General features: G+C 38.1%; 3 protein-coding genes across 3 annotated transcripts; 2 read left to right on the plus strand and 1 right to left on the minus strand.

Annotated features, from left to right (window-relative positions):
- The first annotated feature begins 233 nt into the window (after nucleotides 1-233).
- LOC106129081 (fructose-1,6-bisphosphatase 1) lies at nucleotides 234-6,594 on the plus strand. Its single transcript, XM_013327525.2, has 6 exons — nucleotides 234-485; nucleotides 1,737-1,881; nucleotides 2,435-2,541; nucleotides 2,928-3,154; nucleotides 5,292-5,470; nucleotides 6,110-6,594. Exons 1-6 carry the CDS (start codon nucleotides 310-312, stop codon nucleotides 6,284-6,286), a joined length of 1,011 nt encoding a protein of 336 aa, XP_013182979.1. The 5' UTR covers nucleotides 234-309; the 3' UTR covers nucleotides 6,287-6,594.
- Nucleotides 6,595-6,865: 271 nt separating this feature from the next.
- LOC106129080 (nuclear cap-binding protein subunit 1) lies at nucleotides 6,866-24,824 on the minus strand. The gene is made up of 10 exons (XM_013327524.2): nucleotides 24,643-24,824; nucleotides 23,763-24,544; nucleotides 23,070-23,488; nucleotides 22,497-22,634; nucleotides 21,970-22,073; nucleotides 10,650-10,903; nucleotides 10,038-10,281; nucleotides 9,363-9,478; nucleotides 8,316-8,504; nucleotides 6,866-7,811 (listed from the first exon to the last, which is right to left on the minus strand). Exons 1-10 carry the CDS (start codon nucleotides 24,680-24,682, stop codon nucleotides 7,698-7,700), a joined length of 2,400 nt encoding a protein of 799 aa, XP_013182978.1. The 5' UTR covers nucleotides 24,683-24,824; the 3' UTR covers nucleotides 6,866-7,697.
- Nucleotides 15,155-21,790, plus strand: LOC132902677 (mucin-5AC-like). Its single transcript, XM_060948662.1, has 2 exons — nucleotides 15,155-15,227; nucleotides 18,343-21,790. Exons 1-2 carry the CDS (start codon nucleotides 15,189-15,191, stop codon nucleotides 21,586-21,588), a joined length of 3,285 nt encoding a protein of 1,094 aa, XP_060804645.1. The 5' UTR covers nucleotides 15,155-15,188; the 3' UTR covers nucleotides 21,589-21,790.
- Nucleotides 24,825-24,881: the final 57 nt, after the last annotated feature.

Here is a 24,881-nt window from a genome sequence, read left to right on the forward strand (position 1 = left end):
TATACGTTCTACCGTGTCATCTATTTATCTACAATCAACAGTTAAAACAATTTAATGGTCGTGACGTAGCCAATTTGTGATCAATAGTCCAAAACACGGGAAAGATTCATGATAACGTTTAATGTGTAGGTCTAGACAAAGTCAACGGAAAAATCATATAAATTTCGGCTGATAATTTTTTTTGTACGTATCGTGCACACTATCTCCGAGCCTATAAAACACGAATAACTCGGCTCGGCCTTCAATGTGGCTGCAACATCGCCAGTCGTGTGTCGCCGCCTGAGGAAACTACTCGCATTTACCGCCAAGATGACACAACAAGGCCCGGCTTTCGATGTGAACGCCATGACCCTCACGCGATGGGTCCTGTCCCAGCAAAGGACGGCTCCCTCGGCCACCGGGGACCTCACACAGCTACTCAACTCCATACAAACAGCGGTCAAGGCCATCCAGACAGCTGTGAGGAAAGCCGGCATTGCTAAACTGTAAGTACTTTTGACTTTCACAGTATTTACACCTACAAAGTGAAATTACGCCATTTAGTATCATTGTGCTTTAACCAATTTTAAAAATGAGTGTGTTCTAATTCATAATTTTCGATTCAAATGTTTAATAGGTATCACATATTGAAGTATATTTTTATCATAATACTACTATAAGCAAGTACATTTGACAACAAAACAATCAAGTTGATGGTACCTAGTTATTGTCTTATTTTTTTTTTGATAGAATATTTTACTTATCGACCGCACTTTGTACTTTACAAAAACTTGAATTTCGTTCATGTCAGTAAATAAATAATTTTGTTGCTTATTTTGGGTGCATTGTAAGTTCGTTATAGGGAAACTGAATTTCACAGGCACAATAAAAATTGAAATTTCAAGTAAATAATTTTTATTTAATCGTCATCATAAATGTGGTCAATTTATTAAGCTTTATTAAATAGTTGTATTTATCACTAATTTGAGTGTAAAACAAAAACAATCTGTTTAAGAAAACAAAAGCTACTATTATACCCATAGCTACAACTCTAACCAGTTCAGGAAAACATAATTTACATAGACATGACATGTTAGTCAATTAAATTAACATTTATAGACCTAGAGCTTGCTTCGTAAAAGTTTAAATAAAATTATAGATAGGACTAAACATTTTTCATTCTTCTACGTTAGTGCATATTGTAAAATATAAAAAGGAAACGCTTTAAGGACATTAGTAACAATAAGACCATGCATTCATTTTATTTATTAAAGGTAGATTTTTCTTGCAAGCTGCTTTAAACATGCCCATTACATAACATAACAATCATAGTAGCTTTTTCCCGGCAAACCAATTTAAAACCATCCAATACAAAAAAATGTGCATTCAAATGTTCAGAAACCTTAAAAATAACTGATAAAACAATGGAATCTAAATAATGTAAAGAATAGACTAGCAAGTTAACTAGCTTATGTGTCGTCGCGCCTGATGATAAATCATCACCATCAGTCACTAAAGCTTTTTCATAATGGATCACAATTCTTAGTTTTATCTGGCAACTTTTAATACTGCGCAGAAAATGCTTACGTTGCAAGATGACGACACTTTATAGTTTCACATACATTATGGCATTTCTATTGTCTTATATTATTCCGATTTCTATGTCAGATAAACCTACCTAAATTCAAATACAAAAATTTTGTACTTAAGCAAACAAATATGTACCTAAAATCATATTTTTATTTATTTTTTCGCAGACATGGAATCTCAGGCGACACCAACGTGCAAGGTGAACAAGTAAAGAAATTGGACGTTTTGTCCAACGACTTGTTCATCAACATGCTCAAATCCTCCTATACCACCTGTCTCCTCGTGTCCGAGGAAGATTCTACAGTTATTGAGGTAAATTATACGATACGATTCTTCATTCATTGTAACTTAATAGGATAATTAAAATTTAATAAGATAGGTACCTACTGAATATTAGAATGTTTATATATACCTATACTACATTTATAAACATAGATTAAACACGGAACCATTAATACCCTCTTACTTTCATATTCTTGTAGATAATATAATTTTTCGAAACTTGACAAAAAGAAATACACATTTACTTCAATTTAAACAAATAATGTTCCTTTTTACCGAAACAAGTTGCATGTTTACAATACATACTTTCGTTATCATGTAAAGGGTCAACTGTATCAACGGAGACAAGATAACGAATGAATAATATGCCTTTTGATAGGTTCAATGGTCCAAAAGTTTCAAAATATGTACGTAGGTAAGAAGATATTAAGAGGAGGGAAAAATCTTGGTTATTTTCATAACACTCTAATCATGGTCTCCTTGTCAAATCGTAATAGCATCGTAGATAATGTCCATTTGCGTGTCTTTATTTTATTCATTGGTGTTTAGTAACTAACGACTAATTAGATGTTCGCCTTTTCAGGTGGAGACTGAGAGGCGCGGTAAATATGTGGTATGCTTTGACCCCCTCGACGGCTCCTCAAACATTGACTGCCTCGTATCTGTTGGATCTATCTTTGCCATTTACAAGTAAGTTTGATTGTAGCACAAGCATGTTTAATAGTTTCGCCATTAGACACAAGTGTTAGTATTCATTTCCGTTACGATTTAAATTGATTTAATAAGTGCCATCTATCGGCAATAAATGTACAATAATATACTCAAAGCATATTCAATAGTTGCGCTATTCGCCACTAGTGACGCTAGTAGTTACTTCTGTTGCAGTTTTCTTTAAAATGAGACAATCCAAAAAATGTCTAGCTTTACAATTAGTACGACTATTCTATAATAGATAGAGGCGCTACCTAACTTTAAATAAACCATTTTATTCCCAATAATGACGGTGTGTTTTGATTAACTTTTTCTTACTGTCACATCAGTTATGTAGTTTTCAATCTATTTAAAATGCTTTCCAGGAAACAAACTCCCGGCGAGCCCTCAGAAGCCGACGCGCTGCGGCCCGGTCGCGAGCTGGTCGCGGCCGGCTACGCCCTGTACGGCTCAGCCACAATGCTGGTCATCTCCATCGGCAAGGGCAAGGGCGTGAACGGCTTCTTATACGACCCCTCTCTTGGAGAATTCGTTCTCACCGACCCCAACATGAGGATCCCGGAGAAGGGAAATATCTTCTCTGTCAATGAAGGTAGGTACATTACATTACTGGAAAAAATATTTTAGAATAGAATAGTTTTTTTTTTCATCGGGTTTTCAACTTCAATAAGCTATGCAATTAGTCCATGACTGCATAGTTGGGCAAAATGTACCCAAATGGATACTGCTTTCTCCAGTAGGAGTTGGAGGTAGTTGAAGTCTTTCACTCAACTGCAAGAGTAGGTACGTCAATGTACTAGGTAATTAATAGATATTCACAGCAATCTTAGTGTGGCCAACCTACTACACACATTTCAGTCTATCGTGATTCTCATTTAAATAAATTACTTATACGGTAATCTTTCAAGGAAATAATAGTTGTAGTAATGTTATAAAAATAAACTTGATTGTTATATTAACGAACAAGAAAAGTGAAACTCACGACTGATAAGATTAACAGCGATTCTTGATAAGCTTAATTCTGTGACTTTAACAAAGTAAATAAAAGCTAGATTAATTTATTGCTAGTAACAAAATAAGGAATTATGCTGTAGCGGGAACGATTATTTGGCTCGACCGCCACCCAAGGGAAGTTCTTCCGAAAGGCTAAGTGTTATGCCTCGGGAACCGCGGCTCAAACGACTTTGAGTTGGACGTTGTATTTATGCTTTAATCCGTGAAATCTTTATTTGCGCGATTTAGGTTCTTCGATACTATTGGCTGTGCGCGTCATTTTCTTCGCTATGATTGACAGTTGTGTAACGGTTGTGATTTCACCATACTGCTAAACTATGTGCTTGACGAATATCTATTTACTATAGTAAAATATGATAAAATTATGAGCTATACAATTAATCAGAAATAAGTAAAACTACTTCTAAAAAAGATGATTATGATTACATACTAAAATGAAATTTACAAATTGTACAGTCCCCTGCATAGCATCAAATTGTCATTTCGTATTATTTACTATTATTCTTAATAGTATTACTTTGAGGCCACACATAACTGTAAGTAGTATATAATAAAGATATATTTTTCATGGCAGGTTTATGGACGGTGGCAAGATATACATATGTACCTAGTCTATTCGTTAATGCTAGGTGCGGTGACTTCCATATGATCTAAACATTGCAAGCAAAGGTCAAAGTGACCACGGAAATCATACCTCAAATTAATGAACACATACCTAAAGTGAGAGACAAAGTGCGAAATTTTTTTCCCAAAAATTAACAACACGTTTATCAGTAAATTAATAATTGTATAAGCACGTGCAATCAGGCGGTATTCAGACAGCAATCGATAAAGTTCACGACCTTTTAATTAACTGATGTTTATTTACAAGTAATGTTAATTAGGTAACGTCTGCCGTTCTCTGCCTTATCAGAGTTGCTGAATTTTTATCTTCTAACAACCCGGAAATAAATCACGCGAATAACTCATACAGAACAGCTACCTGAGTACAAAATGTCCAGTCATTTAACGCAATTACAATAATTCAATATATTTAAACTTCTTACCCATTATAAATATTTAATGAATTAAGAATGACAAAAACTTATTTGAAAAACATTCGTTTAAATGAAAACATTGATAAAATACCGGAAAACTTTTTCTTTACATAAATGTACAAATATATTTAAGGGACATTGAATGTGATTATTACAATTTCTAAACTATACTTATAATAAAACTACCAAATTAAAATAAAATGAAACCCCTAAACTTCAAACTAAAGAAATATTATTTAATTATATAACATATGTATGTTTTAAATAAATAAAATAATACCTATACTTACAAAATGTTTTGCTAGAATCGGACTAGGGACTACCTAAGCCAAGGAACAGCAAAACAACGAAACTACCTAATAATAGGACATAATATTAAATAATTATTATGTATTTATGCAATAGTTGTTGTTGTTAAACCCATTTTATCGGTTACTGTATACACTCAGATCTTATAACTGTAAACATATCCTTTTTATCTATGGAGTAGGTCATCTATGAAGCTTTTTATTTAATTCATACATACATACATACTATGTATGGCCACGTTCAGCTATTTTGCTTTATGATAGAATTGAGATTCAAATAGTGACAGGTTGCTGGCCCATTGCCTAAAAAGAATCCAAGTTTGTAAATCTATCCCTTAATTAATATAATTAATTAATATAATTATCGCAGGCTACGCGGCGGAATGGTCGGAAGGCCTGAAGAACTACATCCACGACAAGAAGCACCCGAAGTCGGGCAAGGCGTACGGCGCGCGGTACGTGGGCTCCATGGTGGCGGACGTTCACCGGACCATCAAGTACGGCGGCATCTTCTTGTACCCCGCCACCAAGTCCGCGCCCAACGGAAAGGTGTGTGACATTGTTTAGACAATTTTTACATACCTACATACATAAAATCATGCCTCTTTCCCGGAGGGGTAGGCAGAGACTACCTCTTTCCACTTGCCACGATCTCTGCATACTTCCTTCGCTTCATCCACATTCATAACTCTCTTCATGCAAGCTCGGCGGTTTCGGGTACTTTTGACCTGACCCTTTGCCAGGACGTCCTTAATTTGATCAAGATACGTTCGTCTAGGTCTTCCCACTCCGACAATTTTTTGGTATTTTAATTATTTAAATATATGAAGTTTTACGAAATATATAATTAAGGAACTACAGTTGCTTTTCAGATCAGCCTTATTTAAAATTATATGCTAGAAATGCCAATAATGCTAAGATAGAGTATTATAAGAGCTTTCTATGAATATGGACCACCCCATAAACTAAGGGGGTGAAATATTTACAAATACATATTCTATTAAAGTAAAATTAAGTTTTCATTCGTAAGTAATCATAATTTTTAATGTAATTTTTAAACGCACCTACCATTTTATACTTTAGGTACCTACTCTCACAGATACAGCTTGACCACCAACCTTGACTAAACAAACATGGCTTAAACTTACACATACTGAATATATTCCCCAATTAATCCTATATCTCCAGCTCCGTCTCCTGTACGAGTGCAACCCCATGGCGTTCATAGTGACAGAAGCGGGGGGGCTGGCCACGGACGGGCGCCGCGACATCCTGGACCTGCAGCCCGCCGGCATCCACGTGCGCGCGCCCTGCTTCCTCGGCTCCAGGAAAGACGTCGAGGAACTCCTCCGGTACCTCAAGTGATGAGCTGAACCAATTCCATATAGTATACCATTTGTCAGAATAGTTTTACATCTACACTACACTCCGCTGAAGTCCTGAAGTGCAGTTTAGTAATTAAATTTGCATCGTAAAACAATATGTCTTCCGCCGAACTCGAAAATGGCAAACAAATTCGTTGTTACTTCGTAAGAAACAGATTACAGAAAACATGAGATGTGGTGAATATTTTCGTCGTCACACGTTGCTCGTGTCATAACGCGATGTGTTCGTTTTAATTCGTATTTTATTTATTGGGATCTACGTTTATAATAAATACTTTATCTGTAGTATATTCCGAATTTTATTATACTTCCCTTTGCCTTTGTTTATCCAAATATAAGGTTAGAATGATAACGGAGTGAGTTGTATGTTTGACAACATAGTGAGAAAAACATGAATATGCAACCATGTTTGTATAACATTCGCTCATATAATATCTCGCTCTACAATATCTTGATTTTTCTCTCTATTTCTAATACTAATAATAATACCTATTAGAAAATAAAACCTTTTAATTTCAATCATTGTAATTATAATTACATCAATAAATAAAAAACTTAATATATTCACAATCGTTTATTTACAAAAATTAATGAACGTTAATGCACTTATTATTACAACTCTAAGATACAGTCTGAGCATAGCATAATAGCACTAGACAATAGAATTTCTGATTCAAACTGTCATTGCGAAAAACAACGATATTAATCGCAAATCGTGATAATAATAGGCAAATGGTGAAAAAGCCCTTACATGAAACACACTCAATAAAGATCATTGAGCCTTTTATATTAAAAATAAACCGCCATCTCTTCAGGGCAGAAACCTATCAAATATTCTCCGTGAAAGAATCACGAACTGTTGTTTCTCAAATAGTTTTAACGCTTACTAAGGGTGGGTTTCACCGTATTACTATATCGATAACCAAACCCTTGAAAGCCGACAATCTTCAGCTAAATAATATAATTATGGTCACCATTATGGATAACTGACGGAAATTTAAATCAAAACTATGGTACAATTCGCAAGCATTTGATCCACACGTCTGTTACCGCGTCCTCCATATTAAAAACGATAAATAGATTTGTAATGCCGTGTGGTTCCCAGCCACCAATACAAAAAAGAATAGAACCACTCCATCTCTTTCCCATGGATGTCGTAAAAGGCGTCTAAGGGATAGGCTTATGAAATTGCGATTAACAACCTGTCACTATTTGGATCTCAATTCCATCATCAAGCCGAGCAGCTGAACGTGGCCATTCAGTCTTTTCGGAACCATTGGCTCTGTCTACCCCGTAAGGGATATAGACGAGACTATAATATAGTCTATATAGATATTATATGTATGTTTGTATGTGTGTATGTAGATTTGTAAACAAGCGAGCGACTCTGTCTAGGCAGTGAGGGCGACGAACTGGTGGAAAACGTCGAGGATGTGGGGGTCGAGGTCCTGCGTGAACAGCAGCGTCTCCAGCGTGCTGCTGTACTTCTGCACCTGCTCGTGGTGCTGGAATGTACAAAATTTTATTACATAAGTAGGCATTTTTATATGACTATACTCCTGGCACCTGCAATAAGAATGAATGAATGAATGACTGATTTATTATGCATTTAATGAGTCAGTGAGAGTCAGTGAGTGAGAGTGAGGTGTAGCTGGTGACCTGCAGGAACACCTGCCGCAGCCGGCCCAGCATGGCGCGGCACCAGGCGGTGTCGGGGGTACAAAAGTATAGAGAAAAGTCTCGCAACGATCCTCAGTCTCCGGGCACCTGCAATAAGAGAGCTGGTGAGGTGGAGATTGGCGTCGCCTGGAGCACCGATCCATAGGCTCCCTGCGAAGAGAGAGCTGGTGAAAGTGTACAAAGCCTGGAGCACCGATCCATAGGCTCCCTGCGAAGAGAGAGCTGGTGAAAGTGTACAAAGCCTGGAGCACCGATCCATAGGCTCCCAGCGAAGAGAGAGATGGTGACCTGCCCTGCAAAGAGAGAGCTGGTGAGGTGGAGCTGGTCACCTGCAGGAACACCTGCCGCAGGCGGCCCAGCGTGGCGCGGCACCAGGCCGTGTCGGGGTCGCGCGCGTCCGTGTCGCAGCGCACGAGGTGCTCCGACAGGATCATGATGAACCGCTGGAACACGATCAGGAACAGCCGCTTCTGGTCCATGTGCGCCGCTTCCAGACGCTCCTCCATTCGCTCGACGGCCTGCGGGGAATTTGGAGTCTGATTGAGACTGATGCTGAGCAAAGGTCTGGCCGTCTTTGAAAATTCAAAAAGGAAAGTAAATTTTTCATTTTGACCTGAACGAGAGTGGGCAATTAAGTCCCTTCAAGTTACCCATTTCTTGAGTTCGTACTTACCTACAGACCAAGAATCAGTAAAAATATCAGTGCATAAAAAAAATCGTCGATTGTGTGAACAAATTTTTTCAACCCGTTTGGTCGTATGATATCACTATTTATTTTAAAAAGCTTCGTTGTTAACGTAATCTGTAATTTGATTCAAAGTTGGTTTGATTTAAACATTTCTGTCTGACTGGATCTGTTAGTACTTAATAGTAAATTTTTTTGCAATCTATTCATATTCATGGAGTTCTTCAAGGATCAAATCTTAGCCTAAACAACTTAGACTAAACAAATCCATTTGTGACGGACTTCTCTCCAAAATGCGACGACAAACTAGGGCTATCTTTAGGATGTAAAAGAAGTAACACATGTATAGCCTCCTAGGGCACGATAAAAATTCATTGCCACATTTTGTCAGACCCCCAGTCTGCCGTGGTATAACTAAAATGCCGTTATCTGATATCAGGATTTACACCTTTTTTACCAGTAAAATAAGAAAAAAAGATCCCTTTCGATCTGTATATACGACTTTTTGGTACCTTTAAGTCATAAATAGTCGTTCTCATTAATGAATGTCATCAGTTTAAATTTTTACCGCAGTTTTTGACGTTTTACTTTAGAAGGATTTGGCAGATAACGGCATTTTAGTTATACCAGGGCAGCGGTCTGAAACCCCTCCCCCCCTCCTCCTCCTGCCCCCCCCCCCCCCCGCACGTACCTCCTCGGTAGGCTTGTCGTGGTCCTTCTTCTTCTTGCTGCCGCCCTCGTCCTCCGACTCCGAGCTGCTGGAGTCGGCGCGCGCCAGCGCCTCGCGCGCCTGCTGCAGCTCCCCGCCTGGGAACATGTCATACATTACAATTGTGACCATTTCAGGTGGTCCTATCGTATTTATTTATTTATTTATTTTGAAACATGTTGTGTGCCGTGCCCGCGACTTCGTCCGCGTGGAATCATCATTGAAGACCTCAAGGATGAATAATTTTCCCCGTTTTTTTTTCACATTTTCCATTGATTTTTATTTTTAACTAGCTGTGCCCGCGTGGAAGCATCATTGAAGACCTCAAAGATGAATAATTTTCCCCGTTTTTTTTTCACATTTACCATTATTTCTTCGCTCCTTTTAGTTGCAGCGTGATTTTATATAGCCTAAAACCTTCCTCGATAAATGGTCTATTCAACACAAAAAGAATTTTCAATTCGAACCAGTAGTTCCTGAGATTAGCGTGTTCAAACAAACAGACTCTTCACCTTTATAATATTAGTATAGATTCTCATCACATTGGCTGATCATATTTAGGATAACTGTTATATCGCCACTAACAACGCATTTCCTCATATATTTAACAATGACACAACATTAATATAGCATCCTTAAAAAAAAAGTCAAACTCACTCAATTTCGAGACGTGCTTGTTCATTTTGTCTATGGTCAAATTCAGCACCTCCCACAGGTACCCGTGGGTGAAATAGGGCGCCATTTCCTTAGAGAACAGCCAAGTGGCCACCGCACTGCATTCCACTATCTGCGTCTTCAGCATCTTGTCCACGAGCACGCAGACCATTTGCGAGTGCCGCTGCCAGAGCTCCCACACGTTGCGGAGTATGCAGATTTGAGCCTCCTCGGATTCGGCTAGAATCTGGTAAAATATATTGATAGTTTAACAAAACTGTACTGTTCATTGAAATTATTCAATCACAATTTGGACCAAATGCTCCCTAGAATGTGAATGAACTAAAAGTGTGGCGACTCTTATTATAAAAAGTATAGCATAAGTATATAAGTAAGTAGCGTAGCAATAATAGCGTAGCAATACAATATGCATATTTCAAATTCAAATTCAAAATATAAGTAGCAATGACTCTAATAGTCAATTCAGGTAAGTACTGAATCCTTAAGCTGTAATAAATCGTCTAGACGATAAAGAGGAAAGGACAATTTATCTTTGAGTGAGCAAAAAATAGCTGTACTTAATATCAGATGTAAATGTCACTAAAAATAACTGACCTTAAACACATAATGGAACTTGGAAATTGCAGCAAAACTGTGCGAAATGCTCTTGCTGCCGAGATTAAGCAGGGTCTGGACAAACACGTCTATCTTCAGGGGGTTGTGGGGCGCCGCCTGGGCCGCGGCCGGCTGCTCCCCCTCCCTCAGGGGGTTGGGGAGTTCCCTGAGCACGTTGAGCGCTTCCTCCGGGGTGCATTTGTTTCGGACGCACACCACTAGCTGGTGAGCCGCTTCGGTGCCGGGCAGCGATGCTGTTGAACAGAATAATGGAACATTGTTACATAAAAATAGGAATGTTTTTACTTTATGATAACGGTCAGAGAGGTGACACAGGATGTCACTGTGATCAAAGGCGCACTTGGGATACTAGGACGATAGTGATAAGACTGTTGGAGTCTACCAAGCAAGGAAATTCAAAAAAATTAAAAAAAAAAAAAAAAATATTCATTATTATAGGATACCTACTTCATATTGCTTAATAATTGTCAAAACGTTTGGTTTCACAACATTGGTTGAACAACAATAAATTACTTAAAACTAAGTTTACTGCCGCTTTCAAGGCGTCAGTGCACAAGAAGCGGTAGCAAACTGCACTGCAGCATTTTCTTTGACAACGTCAACTTCACAATTATCCAAACTTAGAATAGAATGTGGACGAGAGAAATAAAGACGTGATAATAAGTATGTATGTATGTAAATTTTCCAGAGAGTGTTCATTGCAAATTTGGCAATAATGTCGATTAATAAACGCATTCGACCGGCGACGCTGCAATTAATGTAGATCGTAAGCGATAGTGGCGCCGCTCTGACAGAACAATACCGCGCTTGCGCAAAGATGGCGGCCGAGATACGCGCGCCCGCGCCTCCCGCGATCATGGGAACCGACTGTGAAACAAAATGGATTTTCAGTCGATTCCAATCGAGATGTGGGAAATTGGAATAAGACATATTTAGAGCAATATTTATAAATCTAACCTAGCTTAAAATATACATACATACATATGGTCACGTCTATATCCCTTGTGGGGTAGACAGAGCCAACAGTCTTGAAAAGTCTGAATGGCCACGTTCAGCTATTTGGCTTAATGATAGAATTGAGATTCAAATAGTGACAGGTTGCTAGCCCATCGCCTAAAAAAGAATCCCAAGTTTGTAAGCCTATTCCTTAGTCGCCTTTTACGACATCCATGGGAAAGAGATGGAGTGGTCCTATTCGTTTTTGTACTGGTGCCGGGAATAACACGGCACACTTAAAATATTAAAATTAGTATAACGGTCACCATCTTCCTGGCCATTATTCCTGTTGCCTTTTCACCTCCCTGGGGTGTGTCAATATTCACGATCGTGAATTGGGTTACTCCGTGTAACCTCCGCAAACTTTGCAGGAGAAAATGGTTACACATCCAGTCGCCCGAATGTGCAGGTTTCCTTACATTGTTGTCTCTTACCGTACTCGTAAGAGTATTCAAATTCAAATTCAAAATTCAAATTCAAATTCAAATCGGTTAGCACTCAGACAACTAGATGTGTAACTTTATCATCCAATACGGGTTTAGGTTCCCCTGGGTTGCCGATTCAGATGAGAGTAATACTCCGTGTAAAACCGTGACTTATATAATCCAGGACGCATGGTCAAAATCGTACCCTGGATTCCTTTCCAAAATTGTGAGTATGTAACCGGCATTATAAGCAGGAGAAAGAAAAGTTGCGCATGACGCCAAACATTCTATAACTACTAATATTTACCAATCAAACAATTATTTTTCCTAGTTTTTCCTTATACAATAGTATTTACAGTGTCGTGATTTCGTGATTGCGTTGGGTTATTCAACCGGGTGCGATGACACCGGGAAGTTTAAATATTACAACAACTGTATTACAACACGCACCTTCCAAGTACAATAAATTTCATCAAATGAAACGTAAAATTTTACGTCAAATCTTTATTTTTTTGCTGAGTCTATAAAGTATTTTCTAGTTTAATAGGATTAAGTACCTCTGTTAGAATTGCAATGAAGTTAACAATAACCACTTCTGGATTATAAATAAAGATAAAACCTAGGAGGGAAGAGGAGAGAGGAGAAATAAGACAATTATCAGGTGAAAGATTATGATGGAAAATCCTGTCAGTCAAACAACAATAACAAGTCAAATGTACAAAACCTTACGGTGTATCTTACTAAAACTCACTATTAGGACTGTCAATCATTCTAGAATACCAGGATGCCAAATAATCTCAGATAAAAAGTGATTCCCGCCAGTAATACATCAAATGACGCACAAAACCTAGGAAAGCGGATAAATTGCCGGTCGTGCATAATGTGTAACGCACATTTTCGCGACGCACACATTACTAATGCCATATATCTAGTAAAATTACACCGATCACAATATCAACGAATATTTATTAAAGAACACTGTAAATTTAAATAATAGCTAAAATAAGTTTTATTACAAGAGTTTTACAGTCTGTAATAAACTGATCGCTCTGGAGACAAAAGATAAAAATAACCTCGTTAGCAAAGGATCGGACATCCATTTATTATAATTTACCTAGATAAAAAATATAATAGAAAAAACATGACGGATAATAGAACTGGAAAATCACTTAGTAAGGTTGTTTGTTGCGTTTTTATTAATAATTAATAATAAATTTTGCTCACATTCAGCTGGAAACTTATCTCTTTTTCATCTTTGTGTATTTCCCTTGTGATATGCATCCTCGACGTTTCAGGTTTTTTTTTGACCTGAAGACCTCTCAAGTTTCAGTACCTGAGGTCCGCTTTCCGGCATTTTCCATTCCACATAGTTCAATCAGCACCATCTTCAGTTTTAAGCCCATTGGCAAGAATATCATCTATCGCGACGTCAAACCAGGATCTCATCGGCCTGCCCCTTCTACCTGGACCACACAGTGGCGGCATAGTCAGACATCTGTATTTACTTCCACAGATTCCCCAGATAGTGAACAGGCTCCCGCAATACATACCAGCGAAGGTAACTCTCTTGCATTTTGTCTATTATATCACGAACACGAAGGGTGAGAATTTATATATTTTCGAATGTCTAGATTGCCTATCCTTTTTTTTTAATCCTATTATTAAACTCTTGCTACCTATAAGTTATGTTATCTTCGCGTGGAGAGAAAGAAAAACTGGCGAAAAGTCCGCGAGATGGAAAGTGCGCACGCGACAATTTCACTCGCGTGGTAGTGAGGTGCCGCAACTGTAACTATACGATTTCAGGTGTTACATTTAATAAATAAGACATTAATTAAACCCAGCTTGGTTTTAAAATCTTCTCGATTTAATTTCTTTTTAAAATCCTTTTTTGGTTAAAAATCCCAAAGAGAAGCTGGATTGCGAGCGTGTTTTGTTCGTCGCTGCATCATCCATCAATATCATCCTCTTGGTATTGTCCAGATTACGTCATCCCTAGGAAGAACTAAAATGGAACCTGACTATACACTTACACGTGTAAAAAGATCTAAGAGGCGCGATATACATAAGTTTATATCGTTAAGTGGCTATGGGCAGGTACATATCTAAAGAGATAATCTAAATTTCAAAAACAATAACAGTAATCAAGGGATTGGTCAACTGAAGAACTAGCGGCTCTTCCCGCCCGCGCCGGCAAGATGGCGGGTTGAGATAAAGAACTCATTAAAAACGCGGACGCCGCGGTTGCACCTCCGGTGTTGGCAACACTCGACAATTACCGAATGACTTCCTTACATACACAAATATTTTGCACGTCTCTTTTCCGTACGAGGAAGACAGTGCGAAAACAAGAGACGAACTTGAATATGAATCTTTAATATTACGACGATTAACGAAAAATAAAAAATGAAGACACATTTTAACCCGTCTGCGTAAAACTTTCTATGTATTGAGTATAGCGAATAGCTTCCTTATGTGGTGCTGATATGTAGGGGTGCACTTTTCCTCCACTTTTAAGTGAAATAAGCGAAATTAACGGCATTTTCCCTTTTATTAGAGTACGCGCGAACCTTTGGAGGTATTCTAGTAAAAAAAAAACAGTTTGTATTTGATACAAGCTGTGCCCGCGATTTCATCATTGAAGCCCTTAAAGATGAATAATTTTCCCCGTTCTTTTTCACATATTCCATTATTTCTTTGCTCCTTATAGTTGCAGCGTGATGTTATATAGCCTAAAGCCTTCCTCGATAAATGGTCTATTCAACGCAAAAATAAATTTTAAATTCGAACCAGTAGTTCCTGCAATTAGCGCATTCGAATAAATAAAGCTTTATAATATTAGTATAGATTGTAGAAGTTTCAGCTACACATCGATGACAATATAGTCACCTTTTATTTTACGTCCAAACGACGATACATTTCCATCGGCGCACTTACCCCAGAAACGCTATTTTCCGCACTCGAAGTGGGGTGTCTCACCGGTGGAAAACATTCGGCTGCAGTCCGCGAAGGCAGGTGCGAACGCGGCGCACGCGTCCCCAGACAGACAGACGAACAGTGAAAATTCATATTAGACAGCGCGTGTGAGTGTGCCGAGATGCGATCTGCGCTGTTATGCGTTTTCTTTGCGCTTGCTGTGAGTAGTTTTAATGAATTCCTCGGTGAAAATTCGCGGTAGAGAAACTATGTATAATTTTTTTTTGCAAAATCTTAAAGAGTTGATAATAATTGACCAAAGTACAGATTATAATAATTGACCAATGTACGCAGCAGCGGCCGCGTTTACCTTTATGCGAGAATGAGGATTAACAGGATTGTTGCCTTATTAAAATTATTTTCCCTTTCTGCGGGAAAATGTCTTAGTGCACTTCTACTACATTACAAAAATATCTGAACTTAGCGTTTGGGGCCAAAGTACCTACTCTGTGGCTTGAGCTAGGCTTTTTTACACAGCTTTTCGCGATGGTTTTAATATTATTTTAAAACTAGATATCTACTATAACGTTTTGGTAGAAACGACCTGTGAATAAAAAATAATAATTTTAGACTCAAAATCATGAATCTATGTTTGCTGTCTACCCGATAATAAAAACATAATCACATAAAGGCATTTTTGCTGGAAACTTAAAAAAAAAACAACAAAAAAAAAAGTTAAAAATTCAAATTCAATTGGTGTCTAAGCTTCTTAACAAGCTAAGGGCCATCTCACTCAATAGGTATAAAAATGAGACAAGATTAAAGAAAATTCAAAGCTCGCGACGTCATAAAAAAACAGCACATAGGAAGCAGCGATTGAAAAAAGTTTGAAAAAGTTGTTCCGATTGGCTTCCTGTCTGACACCAAGTATTGAGATGCTTTAGTCGTCTCTTGCGCGAACTACAACAAGAAAGGGAGCGGTCGTATTCAACTCTGTCAAACACCACATGACCTCTAAAGTAATTCCCTATTAAAACCTTAATGAGAATTTTCGTAACCAGAAATATAAATAGTCTTTACAAAATTACCTAACTAGAGGTATGTAAAACTTGAAATTAATGCACCTATTCAAACGTACGAAACTATGATTAATAGTTAAATTAAATTAGTTTAAATCAAACTTTAAAGTCAGACAATGACCTTGGCCATTGTTCATGAGATTCACACAAAGTAGAACAGGCTCTTACATTGTATCGCGTAGATCACAACAATAAGTCTCCACATAATCTATTAGATCAAAAACGAGTAATTATTACGTCAATTATCAAAATTGGGTCACTAAAAATAATAATCAAATTACTTTTGGTATTCGTCTAACACGCGTCCACTTGAGAAGAAACCAGCACATATGACCACTATCCGAGAGTAAGTAATCACATGATTCCAGTCTGAACTCCAGGATTCCGGAATACGATAGTGATAGTAAATCTTGTCCAGCCTGGTTCATCCAGAACCGTTCATGGTGAAAACTGTGAATGAAATTCAGGACATCCACGCGAAATAAATATTTAATTATTCTAAATTACCGCGCCGCTATTACACAGTCGATCGTTTCAAATTAAAAAGTGTTTTTTTTTTATATTTTTTAATAAAATCTATACTGATATTGTAAAGCTGAAGAATTTGTTTGTTTGAACGCGCTAATCTCAGGAATTACTGGTTCGAATTGAAAAAGTTTTTTCTTGCGTTGAATAGACCATTTATCGAGTCAATTCAATGATGCTCAAAATATTCCACGCGGACGAAGTCGCGGGAACAGTTAGTAAAATATAAATGTCTAGGTAAGGCACGTAAATAATATACGATCGCATTCAAAATTTCATAAAAAATTTCTTTTACTTTGTAAAAAGTATGCGTATTTATGGAGGTGACTGTATTTATTTAGATAACGATTAAGTCTGCACATTTACCACCAAGAAAAAGATTTTTTCGACCTTGACAAAACACTTTGTTATCTTTACTTCTAACACATACTGCAGAGGTATTTGTTTGTTTGTTTGTACAGGAATTTCCAGTCGTATGCACAAATTCTTTTCGCATGTTAAGGGTTCCCGTGTCAACAAGGAACTTTACAGTTTCTCTATGTCTGTATTCCGCAGCCTAGCTCGGAAATTTTTAATAGATACTAGCTTAAATTTGTAATAATATTTGTTATATCAACAAAGTCGTAAAATAAACCCCTACACGTAAAGTTGGCATGATGTGACCAAATGAATTCGGCTGTCATAGCATAGATCTTTGAAAAATATTTATTTACAATATTGTTAATTTAAAGATCCGTCTGCGAAATTTTCAATTAAACAACTACAGAATACAATGAGTTGGAATTCTCTTACAATGAAAATCTTTAGTCTTTACAGGATTGTTGGCTCTGTCTACCCCGCAAGGGATCTAGGGATTCGATTCGATCACGGGATTTGATTATATGTATGTATGTATAATTTTGAAACAGACTACCTACAAGAAGATGGACAGAGATAACAGTTTATTAAAAGTATTTTATTAAAAGTTTTTTTAAATTTTTTTTAATAGCAGTTAATTTTATAATTGTATCTATAAAATTTTTAATACGAATTGACCTCTGCGCATGAGACAACTTGTGAGAGAGTTTCGTAACGGCTCTAGACTATTTTACACCCAATTAATGTTTTATGGTCCGAGATTATACCATTGTGCATCGACGTAAGAAAGGAAATTGCAATCTGCGTACAGATTACGGTACAATAAAGCGTTTTATCTATTTATCTATCTGCCTTATATCGCTGACCTCCGAAGATTTGATTAATGTAGATCTTTAAAGTTTAGGTTCCAACTGGCAATTCACACGTCAATGTTATTATTAAGTGAATTTTTTGAGAGACTAACATAAGACAAATCATAACTAAAGAAAAGAAACTTGGAAAATGAACATCAAAGTATATTAAGGAATGCATTCCGTAAATCACAACTTATTAACTCACTTTATTTTAATACCAATATTTTGTTAAATCAATTGTGAAATAAATGCCAAGAATGAAATTTAGCCAAATACTTCAAAGCAGAAATGAGATGTTTATAAAGAAACGATTGGAAACTATGAGGGTTGGCTCGCGGCGCACGCGACGGCCGCACGCTAGAATTCGTCCGTACTTTCCCGCGATCCGTCATTTTACTTTCAAACGCAACCATACGTCCACATATTTCAGCAAATGAGCATTTCCAATACCGATTAATACCTAATTAATTCAAATGTCGCATGTTTCTTTGTTTACTTAGTATTCATTATTCAATTTCAGGTAGGAAAAGGAGGAAGGCAAGCCGGCGCCGTCGACGACTTCAGGCCGATGCCGATCCCCCTGGACACGTGGCACGGCGGGTCCCGGGCACGGCGCGTGGGCACCCTGCATGAGGCCGTCAACACGGAGGCCCCGCCCTCGGTCGCCGCGGTCCCCGCCCACTACTGGGAGGACGCCCTCCGACACAGCGTCTATCTAACACTGGTCCGAGACAAAATAGACCAACTCATCGCCAAGGGCGCCGTCATATCACCCGACACCAAACCTGATCAATTCAACTCTAAAGAAGTAGAAGATCACGACCTTTGGGACAAAATCAAATCCGCACCTTTTGACAGAATAAGCGAAAACGAACCTAACTCTTTCGGCGACGTCACCGTAATGGCGAAAGGGCGTCTGTTAGAGGAAAACAATGGCTTCCGATTTACTGAAGACGAACGGACGAACGAGAAGTGTAAAGACGATTCATGTATGAAAGGTGTAAAGGCCATCTGGTCGGTGAAGCGCGTGAGACAAAGAGATGAAGAAGTATCTCCAGGAAAGTACCATTACGAACTGACATTCTCCGTTATGTCACAGACACCGAAAAAACAGAGGCAACCCTACGAAAATTCCGTCAGGACGTTTACCGTTCGTGAAAACCCAACAAAGACATTGCTAGCAAAACCACAACCGAAACCGTATAACTACGAATCGGTACACCCTGCTCCTGAGCGACCTCAGAGGGCGATCTGGTTCCATAGGAACTTAGTTTCATCTGCTGGTTCTCGAGCGAGCCGATACCAAGGTTTAGATAGGCTATTTATGTCACTATTCTCTGACGACGAGCCGCAGCCAGAACCTCCCCGAGTTAGACCACCCATTTACCAACCACATCAGCAAATACCAAATGGACCTTACGCTAGCTCTTCGACTGAACAATATCAACAAAAGAAATTAATGGCATATCCGTACAAACCCCCAGTATATAAATACGTTCGTCACCCTCTACCTCCTCCTGTTGTGGGTTCTCAACCACATTTTATGGATCCAGTTGACAGTTCATACATATCGACACCAGTGGATCAGAGATACGTCGCGCCATCCAACGTTTACAAGACAACAAGACCGGCCGTTCTCCCAACACCACTCCCCGATACAATCTTGCCTACAACGACTAAAAACGTTAGTTATGATTTAAGTAATTCGTTTACGGAAACCTCAACTAGAGAAACAGAACCTGACACACCTTTATACAAAACTTACAACAAACCTAAACCAATACCAACTAAGATAAGCTATTTCCCTGACCATTTGAGACCGCCCGTATATAACGCTCCCCCAGGTGTATTCGTTACCATGGATAAGAAACCATTCAAACCATTGCCACCGTTGAAGATTCATACAACTAAATACAAGCACAGACATGGAGATTTCCGCCCGAGTCCACAACTATTTGACATGCAGTTTTCCGATCCAGAAACTCATTCCACAGTAGACACTGCATTTAGGCCAATTCTTATAAATCTTCCGAACAATTCTAGCAAATCTTCATCATCAGCAAATAACAAAAAAGGCGACAAACAAACCCAAAAATCCCAAACAACAAAAAGGCCGCCGAAAAAGCACGGAAACATTAAATCTAAACCAGTGACTACCTCCGCTCCAGACATAATAACGGTAAATAATGACAGTTTAGACGATGACACAGCCGAATGGGCTAAAATTGTTGGCTCATTTTCAGTAACAACTCAAAACAAAAGTACAGCTCAAAGTACGGATACTGAAGATACTACGGAAAGAGAACAGATTGTGTCTACGGCATCATACGAGGATGAAACCGTGGCGTCTTCTACAATTCCAGTAAATCCCAGCCAAAATAAAAAGAAGAGAGTAATAACAACAACCACTACCACCGAACCCACTACAACAAAACTAAGTAGACGTACACGGCCACCGCCTATGTTCAATAAACCAGAGAAGCCTAAAAAGCACAAGCGTATTACAACAACAACAATGAAAACGCCAACAAAGTCACAAGTTAAGTCACCAGCTGCTGATTTAACACCACAAGCAAGTTCAGCTGCGACCAAACCGAATAAAATATGGGAGGCCAAAAACAAAACCGTCACAACTACTGAATCTAGTAATTCAATAACACCGCAGGCAAGTTCGACTTCATCTACGACTACGACGAGAGCCACCACAACAACTACCACTACGACCACTACAGTGAAGCCCGTCACTACTACAGATACATACTCCACACATGCAACAACCCAGCCTAAAAATAAAAACCGTTTCAGGCAATCCACACTAATGCAGAAAGGTACTTCAGTTAATCATGACAAATGGAGTACAATGCATTCAGAGAAAGATAGAAATAAAACTGTGATCCCTCCATCTGGTAAATTTCCACCCAGAAGAAAAGGATCTAATTTCCAAGGCCATGCCACTTCTACCTCAAGAAGTATTGATGTCGATCATAAAGGAGAGGATCATACGGATAAAAAAATCAATTCTGTATCTAAAGGACAAACACCAATGACAACACAACCGTCATATGAAGAAGTTGAAGATCAATACAATACACAAAATCAGCACGAAGAAGGCGAAGACGATATCAAGGAAAATCCAAAAGAACATGGGAGTGAAAGCGATGCCACTGACGAAAAGGAATACATATTTGATCTGACAACTACACCCAACGAAAGAACGAATGAAATAAGCGATGCCGAAGATTCTATAACAGAAGAGATCGTTACAACTCCAATATATTCCGTGCCGAAAAATAAGACCAAATGTAAGAAGAAAAAGAAGCATGAAAATCTTATGACAATGAATGAACCAATAAATGAAACAACTACACTGAAATATGAACCTACAACAGTCACGTCCAGTACTGAGAAAGACATATTCCAGGAATTGTTTGGAGAAATGCATTACGATGATACAACAGAAAAGAATAAAGAATCACCGGGCGAGTTGGAAGAGGAAGGGAGCGAGAAACATGAGAAATTCGCACAAATCGACGACGATTTCCAAGATTATATAGACGATCTGACAAAGTCGAAACAAGATGATCAAGACGTGGATCAATATGAGGAAGAAGACGAAAGCGAAAACGAGTCTCCTATAGATTTCTCACCATATGACAATGAAAGCGAGGACACGCCTTTAAGGCCCTCAAGAGAGGCGGAAGACGATGAGTACGAAGATTATCACGAAAGATCACTTAGTTTCCTAGAATTAATGGCCATGGAATAGACTGAATTTTATAATTTTCACTTTCAACAGTTGATACAGCTTTAAATACTGACTTCGCTAATTGATCTCAAATATTAGCTATTGTCAAACGATTTCACGATATTGGAATGAATCAACTTCCACGCAATTAACTTATGAGATTTATATATATATATTACCATCGAGATAATGACTGTGTGAAGTATGTTACTAGTGAACAATTTAGAAGGCATTTATTTTTTTAATTTAAACGCAAAGCTGTAGACTTGCACAATCTTTACATGCTAGATACGTTACCGAGATGTAAATATTTCAACATTCTAGATAAGTTTAGAGTTAGATGAAATAATGTATTTTTATACAACAAATACAAATAATGATTAAGTGTGTTGTTCCACTTACCTGCGCCCTCCATGGAGTATTTGTACACCGGCTCGGGCTTCAACGGCACCAGCGATGCGAATGTTTCCGGAGCCATGTCCTTGATCCTCTGATGATAAGACAACCTACAAAAAAAAATTTGTCACTTTGATTTCTAGTCTTGTATCCCTTAGCTAGTTAAGACCCCAAAACCTCTAATTAAACATTGAAAATTCCCTGTAACAATACAAAACTGGAATAAGCTTTGGGCCCTGTCTAAGTAGTACCTCAAACGAGTGAACTAGATATCAGTAAATTTTGTATACTGAATTCTGTCATTTTTTTTCTTTTATATCCTTCAATACAAACTTGAAACATTACATCATTAGAAACTAGTTGATGCGCGAGAATTCGCTCCCGCCGAATTTCCAGATAAAAGTGGCCTAATTTTAGTTAGGAGTACTTCTGAAAGTTTTGACTGGAGCTAAGTAGTACTAAAATCGATCCATTTGGTAACAAACATATATTTCTTTGCTCTTTATAATATTATAATGGATAATGCTACAAACCTGAGGCACTTGCCAAGCACCTCCCTAATGAACCTGGGCTTAGGATGGTCGATGTCCAGCTGGCTGCAGCCCTCCCAGTCCTCCCACGACCAGCGGAACTGGAAGTTGCTCAAGTGGTACGAAAACCAGTTCACGAATCTGAAAAACAAAACAAGCCTCAAATAACACAGAATTATTTTAAATGTGGCATGGTTACTCTAGGAAATAGCTTTCAGAAACTAATAAAGAGATTCTATCCAGTGTTTAATTAGAAAATGGGATTATTCATTTAGGCGATGAACTAGCAACCTGTCACTATTTGAATCTCAATTCAATTTAAGCAAAACAGCTGTAAGTGGCCTATCAGTCTTTTCAAGAATTTTGGGTCTGTCTACCCCGCAAGGGATAAAGACGTGATTATATGTATGAATGTACATATAGGCTGGCCTCATAAATTGAATGAGTCTCATTTTGAGTTTCACCAGGTGTGATAATGATTGAAATACTATCATTTTTACTATGACACCAAAAATGTAACTTAAATTTCTGATTTCATTGTTGTAATATTTTTCTAATATTGTTATTTTTACTTACCTATCAAAGCTTGCCACGTTCATTGTGTCAATTCTCAAGAACAGTATCTCTGTAGCCTGCGCCAGCACCTGAGGCATTGTCGACGGCTGCAGCTTACACAGTTCAATCAGAATTGACCCGTAGCAAATCTCCAGGTACCGCGGCCGAGGTAGGTTGAACAACTCAGCAAAGATCACTTCCACTATACAGTATTCTAGCGGTATTTTTGCTTTGTATGGGAAACAGAGAAGCTGAGCAGCGCACTCTTTGCGTTCTAAATGGTAAGCTTCGATGATGTTGTGCAGGTGTTCTTCAATGAGGAATCTTTCGATGGAGTGTGCTCCTGGCAAAACGGGTCCATCTGGACAGTCTGTGTAGTCAAACATGCGGAAAATGACACGAGGCATGGGGTATGAATCTCCATCATTGTGAGGTGGCGGCTGAAAATGAAGTAATAAATTTTAGTGAAACTGAAATATCATAAAAACATCAATCCATTGCAGGAAAAAGTTTCAAAGCGGCACTTATTAACTTTTTTTTTCGCAGCAGAAAGTAGCCTTTGTTCTTACTCAACTCCATAGCAAATGTTATCAAAATCAGTTCAGTGGTTTAGGCATGTAAGCATAACAGACCAAGTTATTCTTAGATTTATATTATTAGTAGGTATTAGTAGAGATTTAATATGCTTATTTAAAATCTTCCTTTTATATTTACCTGTATAGTAGGCAGGGTATGCTGCAGAGCTTCACACAGAATAGAGTCAAAGGCTAGATATGGCCGGGGGATGTGCTTCTCTGACCAATTATCTTGTCTCAGCTTCTTTATTTGAGCCCACAGACAATCCAAATACTCTTCTTGAAGATGAGGAAGATCGGTTGACCATACTTTTAAAGCCGGCCAGTGTTTCTTACTTCTCTTGTTTAAAAATACCTCAATGGTTACTAGTAAATGCTCAAGCTGAGATTCTTTTTTCTCATACAACTCTCGGCCCACCCAGGGTAAAGCTGACAACACAGCAAAGACAAACCAATCCCGTCTCACTTGTGGGACTCCATCTTCATTAGCACAATCAACCAAAGTCTCCAACAAAGTCAAAAGGGACGACGCTGCCAAGACATGGCAGTTCACCAAATCAGATATAAATCTTAGGCAGTATCTAGCAGCATTCCACTTCCCTGTCTTTAAGTTTTCTTTAAAAGTTTTCACAATATAATCCACAAACTCTCCACCAAAGTTATAGTTCTTAGCATTTAACAGACCCACTAATGTAGCATAAATAGTGCATTTTTCGGGCATTCGAATTGCACATTCAGTGAGAATACGTAAAATCTTAACACGGAAGGTACTCAAATCGGCTTCTAGAACGCTAGCCAGGCCTTCAAGATTGCTTTCTAAGCTGGAGCTGCTTTTTTCTCCAACGCGCAGTATAAGTGACTCCAATCTATCTTCGATTTCTTGGTTTTCTGATACACGACGTCTCTTTCTATGTAAACGTTCTGGAAATTAACAAAAACATTATACAAACATTTCATATACAAAAAATAGGACTCAAAGATTATAACCTCTTAGCAGAAATCTTATTGATTTAACTCACCATAGCCATCTTCTTCTTCGTGGGGTCTTCTGCGATTCATATTTGTATCAAATCACGCCCAAATTTTGTCAAAACACGTTATTTATTGATATAAATAGAAATAAAACTAAAAGAAAGAGTGTAAAGTAAATCAACGCAAACGCCAACAAACACTGCGTTTTGTTACCTCATAATTTGACAGTGACATGACGAAAAAAAAATCTGAACGGAAATTAAAAAACATTGTCAACAAAACTTAT

This window comes from Amyelois transitella, chromosome 16 (assembly GCF_032362555.1).
Source record: "Amyelois transitella isolate CPQ chromosome 16, ilAmyTran1.1, whole genome shotgun sequence".
NCBI classification, from domain to species: Eukaryota; Metazoa; Arthropoda; class Insecta; order Lepidoptera; family Pyralidae; genus Amyelois; species Amyelois transitella.

Coding starts and splice junctions, on each gene's coding strand:
- LOC132902677 (XM_060948662.1), top strand. CDS start 15,189: ATGCGATCTGCGCTGTTATGCGTTTTCTTTGCGCTTGCT. Junction 15,228..18,342: donor GCGTTTTCTTTGCGCTTGCT/GTGAGTAGTTTT, acceptor ATTCAATTTCAG/GTAGGAAAAGGAGGAAGGCA.
- LOC106129080 (XM_013327524.2), bottom strand. CDS start 24,682: ATGAATCGCAGAAGACCCCACGAAGAAGAAGATGGCTATG. Junction 24,545..24,642: donor CGAAGAAGAAGATGGCTATG/GTGAGTTAAATC, acceptor GTTAATTTCCAG/AACGTTTACATAGAAAGAGA. Junction 10,904..21,969: donor ATACTCCATGGAGGGCGCAG/GTAAGTGGAACA, acceptor TCTGTTCAACAG/CATCGCTGCCCGGCACCGAA.
- LOC106129081 (XM_013327525.2), top strand. CDS start 310: ATGACACAACAAGGCCCGGCTTTCGATGTGAACGCCATGACCCTCACG. Junction 1,882..2,434: donor AAGATTCTACAGTTATTGAG/GTAAATTATACG, acceptor TCGCCTTTTCAG/GTGGAGACTGAGAGGCGCGG. Junction 2,542..2,927: donor TCTATCTTTGCCATTTACAA/GTAAGTTTGATT, acceptor AATGCTTTCCAG/GAAACAAACTCCCGGCGAGC.